The following is a 12,779-nucleotide window of genomic DNA, read 5'->3' on the forward strand; positions in this document are numbered from 1 at the left end:
CATGCTTATCTGACTAAACTCCACTCTCTTGGTGAAGGAAGTTTTCTGACTCCGCAGACGGAATGGAGCAGAGACCAGGCTTTGTGAAAATCATCTCAGATGACATAAAATTCGCCCCAACGTCAATACTTCAAAAACAATTTAAATTATGAAAACGCTTATCTTGAACCTATGTTTGTCCTCTTGTAGTTGTGTGCCATTGTTTGATGAAATCCATACTTTTTTTTCTCAATAAACGTTAATCAAAAACAACCACTGACTATTTGCTCATTGATGTGGATCTAAAATGGAAAGTCACAGAAAATGCAGATGTGCCAATTGAATCTCAACAAGGAAACAAGTCCATGGCTGTATCTAATTAATGTTTATTGAACAAACAAAAAAAGTAAGGATTTCATCTAACAAAGAATCAGTTCTTTTTTTAACACTATAATTTGTTTGGGAGCATGAAAGCTGTAGTTTAATGGTTGACGCTGCTGCTTGTTTGCCATTAGTTCTCAACAAGTTAAAAGCACTTGAACGCACACAAATCGTTGACCCAGTTTGCAAGCAATATTCCCCCCCAAACCCACCAGGTTCCCACTTGTTATGAATACAGCATAATACCACTATCAGGAGGAAACACCCACTTGGCAAGAAAAACTCGTACTTATTAAAATTCAAGACCTTTTCTCAAATCATGAACAGACAGATCTAGCCAGCTGGAAGCTATTTCCAGTCTGTAAATAGCTCTGTGGTTGGCTGGCTATCCCCATGCAAGCTGTGGTGTGGTGTGGTGTTGACTATGGAACTAGGTATCTGCTGCCTCCTAGAGGTTGGCTTTCTCCCCAGGCGACATGGCTCAGTTTGAGCCTCCGAGAGGTTGGCTTTCTCCCCAGGCCACATGGCTCAGTGTGCGCCACCTAGAGGTTGGCTTTCTCCCCAGGCGACATGGCTCAGTGTGCGCCACCTAGAGGTTGGCTTTCTCCCCAGGCGACATGGCTCAGTGTGAGCCACCTAGAGGTTGGCTTTCTCCCCAGGCGACATGGCTCAGTGTGCCCCACCTAGAGGTTGGCTTTCTCCCCAGGCGACATGGCTCAGTGTGAGCCTCCTAGCGGTTGGCTTTCTCCCCAGGCGACATGGCTCAGTGTGTGCCTCCCTAGCGGTTGGCTTTCTCCCCAGGCGACATGGCTCAGTGTGTGCCTCCTAGCGGTTGGCTTTCTCCCCAGGCGACATGGCTCAGTGTGTGCCACCTAGCGGTTGGCTTTCTCCCCAGGCGACATGGCTCAGTGTGAGCCTCCTAGCGGTTGGCTTTCTCCCCAGGCGACATGGCTCAGTGTGAGCCTCCTAGCGGTTGGCTTTCTCCCCAGGCGACATGGCTCAGTGTGTGCCTCCTAGCGGTTGGCTTTCTCCCCAGGCGACATGGCTCAGTGTGTGCCACCTAGCGGTTGGCTTTCTCCCCAGGCGACATGGCTCAGTGTGAGCCTCCTAGCGGTTGGCTTTCTCCCCAGGCGACATGGCTCAGTGTGTGCCACCTAGCGGTTGGCTTTCTCCCCAGGCGACATGGCTGTGAGCGCAGCGCTTTTATTCTAGCTTGTCTGGAACGCCCCCATTAAAGTGCTGCACTTCCTGCTTCTCTCCGAACCAGGAAATAAACAAGTCAGTGGTCGGGTTTTAATTTAACAGGCGGTGTAAGGCTACAGAGCCCTTTTATAAAAAAAAAAAAATAGCCATCGAATTATAGCTATTTGGACAAGTTATCGCCTGTCACCATGGCCGGCTTCTTCAAGAAAAAGACAGTAGATGGTAAGTGTACACCGACTCGGTATTTCAGCTAGCCGACATTAGCAAAGTTAGCTTCAGTCGCTTCTTATCCGAGAGTGTAAAACTTAACGTTACACACTAGTCTCTAACAGGTAGGCTCAACATTCCTATTATAAGTCAAAATGTTGAATAAACTTCATGTTTTTCCTTTTTTTAAAACGAGTTTTTGTCGTTTAAATAGGAGGTAATCTGAGGGGAGGGGGAAAAACACAGGGAAGTGTTATTAGCCAGCCTTTCAATACTCTGGTCTGTATAGAGAACCACAGAGTCATATCACCAATAACATAGCAGTATGTTGGTCCTTCTGGCCGGAGTAGGTGGCGATAGGGTATCCACAGGAAACGTTTGCTCTGCCGACGTTTTGCGGTCCAGGTAGGTTCTGTCACTTGGATTTTCAGTCTCTTCATGCATAGAGACCCACATGATGGTGCTGCTGTAAAATCCCCTCTGCGGATCTCTCGTCTGTCTCCTCTCTCTCTCAATTCAAAGGGCTTCATTGTCATGGGAAACGGATGTTTTGGCTATGACCAAAACAACTGATATAAACAATAACAATTGTTTCTCTCTCGCTCTGTTCTCATCTCTGTGTTTGCCTAGTACTTATCTTGTAGTCTTCTCTCCCACCGCTACCAAGGCCTAGTACTGATCTTGTAGTCTTCTCTCCCACCGCTACCAAGGCCTAGTACTGATCTTGTAGTCTTCTCTCCCACCGCTGTGTCTAGATGTGATAAAGGAGCAGACCAAAGAGCTGAGAGGAACCCAGAGACAGATCACCAGAGACAGAACTTCCCTGGAGAAACAGGAAAAACAACTGGTGGGTGTGTAGTAGTAGTCTGTTCTCACAAGCCCTGCAAAGTCAAGTAGTGAATACAGAGAGTATCTGAGTCATGGATAATGTACAGTATTCAGACCGCCTCAATCTACACACACAAACACACAATACTGCATAATGACAAAGCAAAAAAAACTGATTTCGACATTTTTACCTAGTTATAAAAATAACTGAAATATCACATTTTACATCAGTATTCTGACCCTTTACTCACTCAGTACCCTTTCCCTCGATCCTGACAAGTTTCCTAGTCCCTGCTGTAGAAAAACATCCCCACAGCATGATGCTGCCACCACCATGCTTCACTGTAGGGATGGTGCCAGGTTTCCTCCAGACATGATGCTTGGCATTCAGGCCAAAGAGTTCAATATTGGTCCTTTAGGTGCCTTTTGGCAAACTCCAAGCGGGTTGTCATGTGACTTTTACTGAGGGGCTTCCGTCTGGCCACTCTACCATAAAGGCCTGATTGGTGGAGTGCTGCAGAGATGGTTGTCCTTCAGGAAGGTTCTCCCGTCTCCACAGAGGAACTCTGGAGCTCTGTTAGAGTGACCATCAGGTTCTTGGTCACCTCCCTGACCAAGGCCCTTCTTCCCCCGATTGCTCAGTTTGGCCGGGCGGCCAGCTCTAGGAAGAGTCTTGGTGGTTCCAAACTTCTTCCATTTAAGAATGATGGAGGCCACTGTGTTCTTGGGAACCTTCAATGCTGCAGAAATGTTTTGGTATCATTCCCCAGATCTGTGCCTCGACACAATCGTGTCTTGGCGCTCTACGGACAATGTCTTTGACCTCATGGTATTGGTTTTTGCTCTGACATGCACTGTGGGACCTTATATAGACAGGTCTGTGTGCCTTTCCAAATCATGTCCAATCAATTGAATTTACCACAGGTGGACTCCAATCAAGTTGTAGAAACATCTCAAGGATGATCAATGGAAACAGGATGCACCTGAGCTCAATTTAGAGTCTCAGAGCAAAGGGTCTGAATACTTATGTAAATAATGTTTCTGTTTTTTAAATTTGTAATACATTTGTAAAAATGTCTAAACCTGTTTTCGCTTCGTCATTATGGGATATTGTGTGTAGATTAATGAGGAAAAAACATTAGTTTAATCCATTTTAGAATAAGGCTGTAACGTAACAAAACGTGTAAAAAGTCAAGGGGTCTGAATTCTTTCCGGATGCGCTGTAGGTCTATGTAGAAAACCCCTACCTTGAGCCTGTTTGATATCATTACATTCATGCCAAACATAACAATGGATTGACAAGAAGTTGGTATGATGGCACAAACAGGCTGGCACCCAGGCTAGTCAGCCCCAGATTGTTGTCTTGGTTTCAAGCTTTGTCTTTTGTATACAGTACCCACCACGCTGGGCACTGTATATTGGGTCGGCAGGTAGCCTAGTGGTTAGAGTGTTGGACTTGTAACCCGAAAGGTTGCAAGTTCGAATCCCCGAGCCGACAAGGTACAAATCTGTCGTTCTGCCCCTGAACAAGGCAGTTAACCCACTGTTCCCCAGTAGGCCATCATTGTAAATAAGAATTTGTTCTTAACTGACTTGCCTAGTTAAATAAAGGTTAAATAAATAAAAATGCTTCACCGTAGGGCTGGTGCCAGGTTTCCAGTACATTTCTACAAACCTGTTTTCGCTTTGTCATTATGGGGTATTGTGATGTCAATATGGGGTATTGTGATGTCAATATGGGGTGTTGTGATGTCAATATGGGGTGTTGTGATGTCATTATGGGGTCTTGTGATGTCATTATGGGGTCTTGTGATGTTGTGATGTCATTATGGGGTCTTGTGATGTCATTATGGGGTATTGTGTATAGATTGATGAGGGGGGGGGACGATTTAATACAATTTAGAATAAGGCTGTAACAAAATGTGGGGACAGGTCCACGGGGTCTGAATACTTTCCGAATGCACGCTGTCTCCCAGGAGATGGAGATTAAGAAGATGGCGAAGACTGGGAACAAGGAGGCGTGTACCATCCTGGCCAAGCAGCTGATTCAGCTGAGGAGACAGAAGAACAGAAGCTACGCCGTGGGTTCAAAGGTCACCTCCATGTCCTCTCAGACCAAACTCATGAACTCTCAGATGAAGATGGCAGGGGCCATGGCTACCACGACCAAAGTAAGTGTGGATCAGTGGGCTGCTTCTTCCCACAGGGGGGTGTGGGATGTACCTAGTGTTGATCAGTGGGCTGCTTCTTCCCACAGGGGGGTGTGGGATGTACCTAGTGTGGATCAGTGGGCTGCTTCTTCCCACAGGGGGGTGTGGGATGTACCTAGTGTGGATCAGTGGGCTGCTTCTTCCCACAGGGGTGTGATGTACCTAGTGTGGATCAGTGGGCTGCTTCTTCCCACAGGGGGGTGATGTACCTAGTGCAGACACCTTGGACAGCGTTCTCTATGTCTCTCCTGTCTGTGTCTCTCCTGTCTCTCCTGTCTCTCCTGTCTCGTCTGTCTATCTGTGTGCTGTATTTTAATGGGTGTTGTCTTCCTTTTGCAAAGTGTAACCAGACCATGTGACTCTCCTCTCCCGTCTCAGACTATGCAGGCTGTAACCAGACCATGTGACTCTCTCCTCTCCCGTCTCAGACTATGCAGGCTGTAACCAGACCATGTGACTCTCTCTCTCCTCTCCTCTCCTCTCCCGTCTCAGACTATGCAGGCTGTCAATAAGAAGATGGACCCTCAGAAGATGCAACAGACCATGCAGAACTTCCAGAAGGAGAACATGAAGATGGAGATGTCAGAGGAGCTGAGTAAGACTGGATCTATATTACACATTCTATGTTGTCCTCCATGATGATAAGACTGGATCTATGTTACACATTCTATGTTATTGTCCTCATGATGATAAGACTGGATCTATGTTACACATTCTATGTTATTGTCCTCATGATGATCAGACTGGATCTATATTACACATTCTATGTTGTCCTCATGATGATAAGACATAATATTATTACCTATTATTACCTATATAGTGTACTATATACTATTATTACCTATATAGTGTACTATATACTATTATTACCTATATAGTGTACTATATGCTATTATTACCTATATAGTGTGCTAGTATTACCTATATAGTGTACTACGTTTGACCAGAGCCCTATTGCTCTGGGACCAATGGTTTCATCTGAAATGACACCCTGTCCCCTATATAGGGTCCTGGTAGACAGTAGTGTACTATATAGGGCCCTGGTAGATGGTAGTGTACTATATAGGGCCCTGGTAGACGGTAGTGTACTATATAGGGCCCTGGTAGACAGTAGTGTACTATATTGGGGATATATGTAGTCGTGTGCCATTTTGGACAACACCATTTGTCATTATCAAGAAGCCCCTCCCCCATGTCACTCATGTGTCCATATACAGCACCAGTCAACAGTTTGTACACACCTACTCATTCAAGGGTTTTTCTTTATTTTTACTATTTTCTACATTGTAGAATAATAGTGAAGACATCAAAACTATGAAATAACACAAATGACATCATGTAGAAAACAACAGTGTTTAACAAATCAAAATATATTTTAGTTTTGAGATTCTTCAAATTAGCAAGCCTTTGCCTTGATGACAGCTTTGCACACTCTTGGCATTCTCTCAACCAGCTTCATGAGGTAGTCACCTGGAATGAGGACTTCCACAGGAAAGGAAGACCCAGAGTTACCTCTGCTGCAGAGGATACGTTCATTAGAGTTACCAGCCTGCAGCCCAAATAAATGCTTTACAGAGTTCAAGTAACAGACACATCTCAACATCATCTGTTCAGAGGAGATTGCGTGAATCAGGCCTTCATGGTCGAATTGCTGCAAAGAAACCACTACTAAAGGACACAAATAAGAAGAAGAGACTTGCTTGGGCCAAGAAACACGAGCAATGGACATTAGACCGGTGGAAATTTTTGGTTCCAACCACTGTGTCTTTGAGACGCAGAGTAGGTGAACGGATGATCTATTTGATCTATTTGTGGTTCCCAAATTGAAGCATGGAGGAGGTGGTGTGGGGGTGCTTTGCTGGTGTCTGTGATTTATTTAGAATTTAAAGCACACTTAACCAACATGGCCTACACAATCACCTGACCTCAACCCAATTGAGATGGTTTGGGATGAGATGGACAGCAGAGTGAAAAGAAAAGCAGTCGACAAGTGCTCAGCATATGTGGGAACTCCTTCAAGACTGTTGGAAAAACATTCCATTTGAAGCTGGTTGAGAAAATGCCAAGAGTGTGCAAAGCTGTCATCAAGACAAAGGGTGGCTATTGTTTGAAGAATCTCAAATATAAAATATATTTTGATTTGTTTAACACTTTTTTTATTTTTATTTTTTTTACTACATGATTATTTCATAGTTTTGATGTCTTAACTATTATTCTACAATGTAGAAAATGGTAAAAATAAAGAAAAACCCTTGAATGAGTAGGTGTGTCCAAACTTTTGACCGGTTGTCTGTGTGTGTGTGTGTGTGTGTGTGTGTGTGTGTGTGTGTGTGAGAGAGAGAGAGAGACAAGGGACGTTTTATAGGAGTCATCTCTCTCTGTCCCCTCCTCTCAGTTAACGATACGCTGGATGAGATCTTTGACGCGTCTGGAGACGAGGAGGAGTCTGACAGCATCGTTAACCAGGTTCTGGACGAGATCGGCATCGAGATATCAGGAAAGGTGAGACATTTTAGTGTTTATTGGGAAATATGTGTTCTCAATGATGTACCTGATCTATTTATTTATTTATTTATTTAATAAAGGCAGAATAAATCTAGAGACTAAACCCTGATATTGGGAACTGTAAGAGAGATCCTTGGGGCTGCTTTCCCCAGATATAGATTAAGACCAGTCCTGGATTTAAAATAACTTTCATTTGGAGATTTGAAATAGGACCAGGGTTAGTCTGTGTCCGGGAAACTGGACCTGTATGTAGCATTATAAACTGTCTGGTTCCAGCCCTGAATGCTGATTGGCTGACAAGGGTCCTACTGGGTTAGGGTCCTACTGGGTTAGGGTCCTACTGGGTTAGGTTTCGGGTCTTACTGGGTTAGGTTTCGGGTCTTACTGGGATTAGGTTTAGGGTCCTACTGGGTTAGGGTCCTAATGGGTTAGGGTCTTACTGGGTTAGGGTCCTAATGGGTTAGGGTCTTACTGGGTTAGGGTTAGGGTCCTACTGGGTTAGGGTCCTGCAGGGTTAGGTTTAGGGTCCAACTGGGTTAGGGTCCAACTGGGTTAGGGTCCTACTGGGTTAGGGTCCTACTGGGTTAGGGTCCTACTGGGTTAGGGTCCAACTGGGTTAGGCTCCTACTGGACAGGACACTAGTCTATCTCCTGTTTCTGTAGTGAGACAGCTTGATGTACCAGGACACTAGTCTATATCCTGTTTCTGTAGTGAGACAGCTTGATGTACCAGGACACCCCCTGGACAGGACACTAGTCCATCTCCTGTTTCTGTAGTGAGACAGCTTGATGTACCAGGACACCCCCTGGACAGGACACTAGTACTGTGGAAATACTATGAATGGCATATGCTTGGGAGAATCAAGGTTGAGATGATTCATTGTTGTTCTTATTGATCGTAGATGGTGAACGCTCCTTCAACCAGCAGAAACAACCCCGCCTCTTCTACCTCGAAATCAGACGGCATCTCCGACGAAGACATCGAACGACAGCTCAAAGCCTTGGGAGTGGACTAACACACACACACACACACACACCCACACCCTGTGCCTGGACACACACACGACTCCCCATGCTCCGTTTCTGACTTGCCTTTTCTGGGATATAGTGACACTATTATATTTATATCTATCTATCTATCTATCTATCTATCTATCTATCTATCTATCTATCTATCTATCTATCTATCTATCTATCTATCTATCTATCTATCTATCTATCTATCTATCTATCTATCTATCTATCTATCTATCTATCTATCTATCTATCTATCTATCTATCTATCTATCTATCTATCTATCTATCTATCTATCTATCTATCTATCTATCTATCTATCTATCTATCTATCTATCTATCTATCTATCTATCTATCTATCTATCTATCTATCTATCTATCTATCTATCTATCTATCTATCTATCTATCTATCTATCTATCTATCTATCTATCTATCTATCTATCTATCTATCTATCTATCTATCTATCTATCTATCTATCTATCTATCTATCTATCTATCTATCTATCTATCTATCTATCTATCTATCTATCTATCTATCTATCTATCTATCTATCTATCTATCTATCTATCTATCTATCTATCTATCTATCTATCTATCTATCTATCTATCTATCTATCTATCTATCTATCTATCTATCTATCTATCTATCTATCTATCTATCTATCTATCTATCTATCTATCTATCTATCTATCTATCTATCTATCTATCTATCTATCTATCTATCTATCTATCTATCTATCTATCTATCTATCTATCTATCTATCTATCTATCTATCTATCTATCTATCTATCTATCTATCTATCTATCTATCTATCTATCTATCTATCTATCTATCTATCTATCTATCTATCTATCTATCTATCTATCTATCTATCTATCTATCTATCTATCTATCTATCTATCTATCTATCTATCTATCTATCTATCTGACTATAGATGCCACTGCATGTAGTTGTAGTTATCCTGCTGTGTATTGGGGTCTATGCAGTGGCCACACAAGGAGAGAGAGGTTGAATAACAGGGCTACCTACGTTCAGTAGCCAAACGTTGTAGAACATTGCAGGTGAAATAAAATGTTACGAATAGAGCCTCATTCTACATGTCAGAGAGGCATGTGTTTTTTTGTTGTTCTGTAGAGCATATTCCTATCTGAACGTTGCAAAACGTTTTCGTCCTACTGAACGGTTTTCTACCTGTGGTTTTCTACCTGTGTGGAGTTTTAGAACAGGAAGTACAGGAGAATGCTGCTATTGTTCCAGGTCAGCGCTCCAAAAGGTCACGGGATTTATCAAGAATGAAGTTAATAACAGCCTATCAATTAAAAAATAACAAACTTTTTTTTTCTTCCAGAAACAGGAGGTTGAATTGCATGTATAACTGCTGATTATACTTGTTGACAGTCATTTCTTTTCATTTTGATTACATGAACAGTAGAATCTGAAACTGCCTTTCACCACCCTGGAAACCAACTTTAGGATTAGTCCATTTTTCATCCCCCCACTTAGCCCCACCTCTCCCTGCCCCGCCCACTTAGCCCCACCTCTCCCTGCCCCACCTCTCCCTCTCACCTCTCCCGTCCTTCCAAATGTCATGGAAACCTGGGCTCCTGAGGCCGCCCTTCCAGATGTCATGGAAACCTGGGCTTCTGAGGCAGTCCTTCCAAATGTCATGGAAACCTGGGCTCCTGAGGCCCGACTGGACCTCAGTGTTACTGTATGTCTGTCGGTAATGACACCACTGTCTGAACCAGTAGGGGACTTCAGCAGGGCTCGTATTCACAAAGCATCTCAGAGTAGCAGTGCTGATCTAGGATCAGGTCCCTCATTCATTATCATCTAGGATCAGGTCCCCCTCTTACTTATTATGATCTAGGATCAGGTCCCCCTCTTATTCATTATGATCTAGGATCAGGTCCCCTCTTATTCATTATGATCTAGGATCAGGTCCCCTCTTATCCATTAGGATCTAGGATCAGGTCCCCTCTTATCCATTAGGATCTAAAGCCAAACATGATGCTAGATCAGCACTCCTGTTCTGAGACGCTTTGTGAACACGTCCCTGATATCTTAGAGCTGTGATACGGTGGCCAACTCTTGTCCTGGGGAGCTACGCTCCTGCAGGGTTTTGTTCCGGCCCAACAGTCACAGACTTTATATTTATGTTTTTCTGCTATCCTCTCGTTTTGAGAAAGTGTAAGTAAATAAATAAATAAATATTTCTCAGATATACAAGGCACTTCATCAGATAGATCTTCAGTCTGAAACAGAAATGTCAGTAGACCCAGGTCTAAAGTATTGCACTATATACGGGTCCTGGTCTAAAGTAGTGCACTATATAAGGAATAGGGCCCTGGTCTCTACATAGGGAAAATGTTTCCAAATACCATCCTATTCTCTAGGGATGTAGTGCACTACATGGGGAATAGGGTCCTCCTCTGGTCGGGCAGATCAGACATGAGTCGTGCCCTGGCTGCGGGCAGGGTTAGTGGTGGTGTTGGTTGCATTCTTATACCAACCTTTATCCCGCCCAGGGCCATCCCTCTGTGGGCACGAGAACACCAGGAGACCCCCTGAATGAATGGAAGGACATTTTAAAATACATAGCTGCTTCAGCAGTTTCAGAACAACAATACAGCCATCAAAATGGAGGATTAAAAACACAAAGTCTGACTTATTGCCATTGTGGTCCGTACCTGGCCATGAGAGCTGCCCGACCAGCAGATAAAGATGGCAGCACCCAGCTCTTTCTTTAAGCCCTGGTGTACCAGAGGATTATAGGAGTCAGTGATGACACAGTTGTCCAGCTGAGGGACACCAGACCCAGCACCCCTTGCAATCAGGAACAGAACTCCAGCTGCCGTGGCAACCTGGGCCTTGGTTCCAGAACCCTCGGGCCGGGCAGTTGGTGCACTTCCTGCCCCCCCCCTCCCGACGATGCTGGTGACCATGGAAACCAAGATGGAGATGGTGGTGCTGCAGGTCTCTGGGGAGAGCCAGCATGGAGTCATACACCTTGACCAGGAAGAGAAGAGGAAGTCATGCTGATACCTCAACTGTTAACATGCACTTTTAGTTTTAATACAGAACCATCACCTTGTGTATGTAGGTTAAAATGTCTACTCATCATCTTTAAAAGTTAATAAAACACCAGTCAGAGAAATAGTCTTTTGAAAATGTGCTTGTTACTGAAAATAAAAACAGCTTTGAATAAACTAGTGGTGTCTCCAGATATTTGGATGCCAGGTAGGAACCTTGTCACTTGTTGTATTCAAAATGGCAGCGTATTCTCCATAGGGCTCTGGTCTAAAAATAGTGCACTATATAGGGAATAGGGAAGAAGGAGAGATCTTTTGGCCTCTGACCTCGTATCTGTCCAGTGCTCTGCACCTCACAGTTCATCCACAGCCTCTCCCAGAAGGTCTGAGCGGTCACTATGTTGTTGCTGATAAAGGCTGGGACTCTCCACGGCAACAGGACAAGATGATTACCAACCAGCCCACGACCCCTGAGATGAACTTTCATGAATTCCTCCCCACATGGGGAAATTAGTTGGTCATCCTTACAGCCATAGTATATTCACAACAGTTAAATATATATATATATACAAAATCATAGGATCATATATGATTGGTCAGGTAAAACGTGCAGTATAGTCTGCACAGTGGCCATTAAAGTGCAGGATGATGTCATGCACTAGCGGTTCTGGGGGGGAAGGGGGCAGTGCCCCTGTGACAACAATTTTGGACCCCCTTGTGGCCCCCCTAAATGTGGAGTATGAAATAATTTTTACATAACTCATTTTTGCTATCATTCTTTTTTTTTTTTTTACATCCGTTATTAGACAGTGGCAACGCGGAACACTAATGATTATGAGCATGGTCTTTTGCCTGCTAATTCCTGCTAATGCAGTGAAGAAAACGATATGGCAACAATAACGTCTAATGTCACTGGCCCCCTCTAACAGTACAACTGGCCCCCTCTAACAGTACAACTGGCCCCAGCTTGGCCCCCCCCAGTTGAAATAGTCTAGAACCACCACTGATGTCATGTGGTGTAGGACTGACTACCTGCAGCCCGACAGACATGGTGGTCAACAAGAGTCCTGAACTACTGCTACCTACATTTTTTTACATTTTAGTCATTTAGCAGACGCTCTTATCCAGAGCAACTTACAGTAGTGAATGCATACATTTCATACATTTTTTTTCCTGTCCAACAGGGTTTACTGGAGCCAAAACAGATCGGATCAATAAGGACATGATGCAATGAGACAGCGATCAATTTACCTTTGAGGAATGGGTCTGAAGAAGAGAAAAAAACGTCACTCTTCCTCAAAGGGTGTAGGTCTAGTATGAACCACACGGGGTTACATCTCACATGGTCCGGAGTCGGCTCTTCGGGCGTTATATTCACATAGGCTTCATATATCCTCTACTGTATTTATT

At 43.8% G+C, this 12,779-nt stretch overlaps 2 protein-coding genes across 2 annotated transcripts; one reads left to right on the forward strand and one right to left on the reverse strand.

The window, feature by feature from the left end:
* The first annotated feature begins 1,595 nt into the window (after positions 1 to 1,595).
* On the forward strand, positions 1,596 to 8,339 carry LOC106575904 (charged multivesicular body protein 2b). Its single transcript, XM_045714216.1, has 6 exons — positions 1,596 to 1,785; positions 2,526 to 2,617; positions 4,575 to 4,769; positions 5,301 to 5,403; positions 7,204 to 7,310; positions 8,216 to 8,339. The coding sequence occupies exons 1-6, from the start codon at positions 1,752 to 1,754 to the stop codon at positions 8,327 to 8,329; spliced, it is 645 nt and encodes a 214-aa protein (XP_045570172.1). The 5' UTR covers positions 1,596 to 1,751; the 3' UTR covers positions 8,330 to 8,339.
* Positions 8,340 to 10,782: 2,443 nt separating this feature from the next.
* Positions 10,783 to 11,856, reverse strand: LOC106575902 (claudin-like protein ZF-A9). The gene is made up of 3 exons (XM_014152619.2): positions 11,697 to 11,856; positions 11,028 to 11,317; positions 10,783 to 10,875 (listed from the first exon to the last, which is right to left on the reverse strand). The coding sequence occupies exons 1-3, from the start codon at positions 11,854 to 11,856 to the stop codon at positions 10,783 to 10,785; spliced, it is 543 nt and encodes a 180-aa protein (XP_014008094.2).
* Between the last annotated feature and the right edge of the window lie 923 nt (positions 11,857 to 12,779).

Source organism: Salmo salar, unplaced genomic scaffold, assembly GCF_905237065.1.
Source record: "Salmo salar unplaced genomic scaffold, Ssal_v3.1, whole genome shotgun sequence".
In the NCBI taxonomy this organism is placed as follows: Eukaryota; Metazoa; Chordata; class Actinopteri; order Salmoniformes; family Salmonidae; genus Salmo; species Salmo salar.

Coding starts and splice junctions, on each gene's coding strand:
- LOC106575902 (XM_014152619.2), bottom strand. CDS start 11,856: ATGAAAGTTCATCTCAGGGGTCGTGGGCTGGTTGGTAATCATCTTGTC. Junction 11,318..11,696: donor GAGCACTGGACAGATACGAG/GTCAGAGGCCAA, acceptor GGCTCTCCCCAG/AGACCTGCAGCACCACCATC. Junction 10,876..11,027: donor CGGGCAGCTCTCATGGCCAG/GTACGGACCACA, acceptor TCGTGCCCACAG/AGGGATGGCCCTGGGCGGGA.
- LOC106575904 (XM_045714216.1), top strand. CDS start 1,752: ATGGCCGGCTTCTTCAAGAAAAAGACAGTAGATG. Junction 1,786..2,525: donor CAAGAAAAAGACAGTAGATG/GTAAGTGTACAC, acceptor CGCTGTGTCTAG/ATGTGATAAAGGAGCAGACC. Junction 4,770..5,300: donor CCATGGCTACCACGACCAAA/GTAAGTGTGGAT, acceptor CTCCCGTCTCAG/ACTATGCAGGCTGTCAATAA.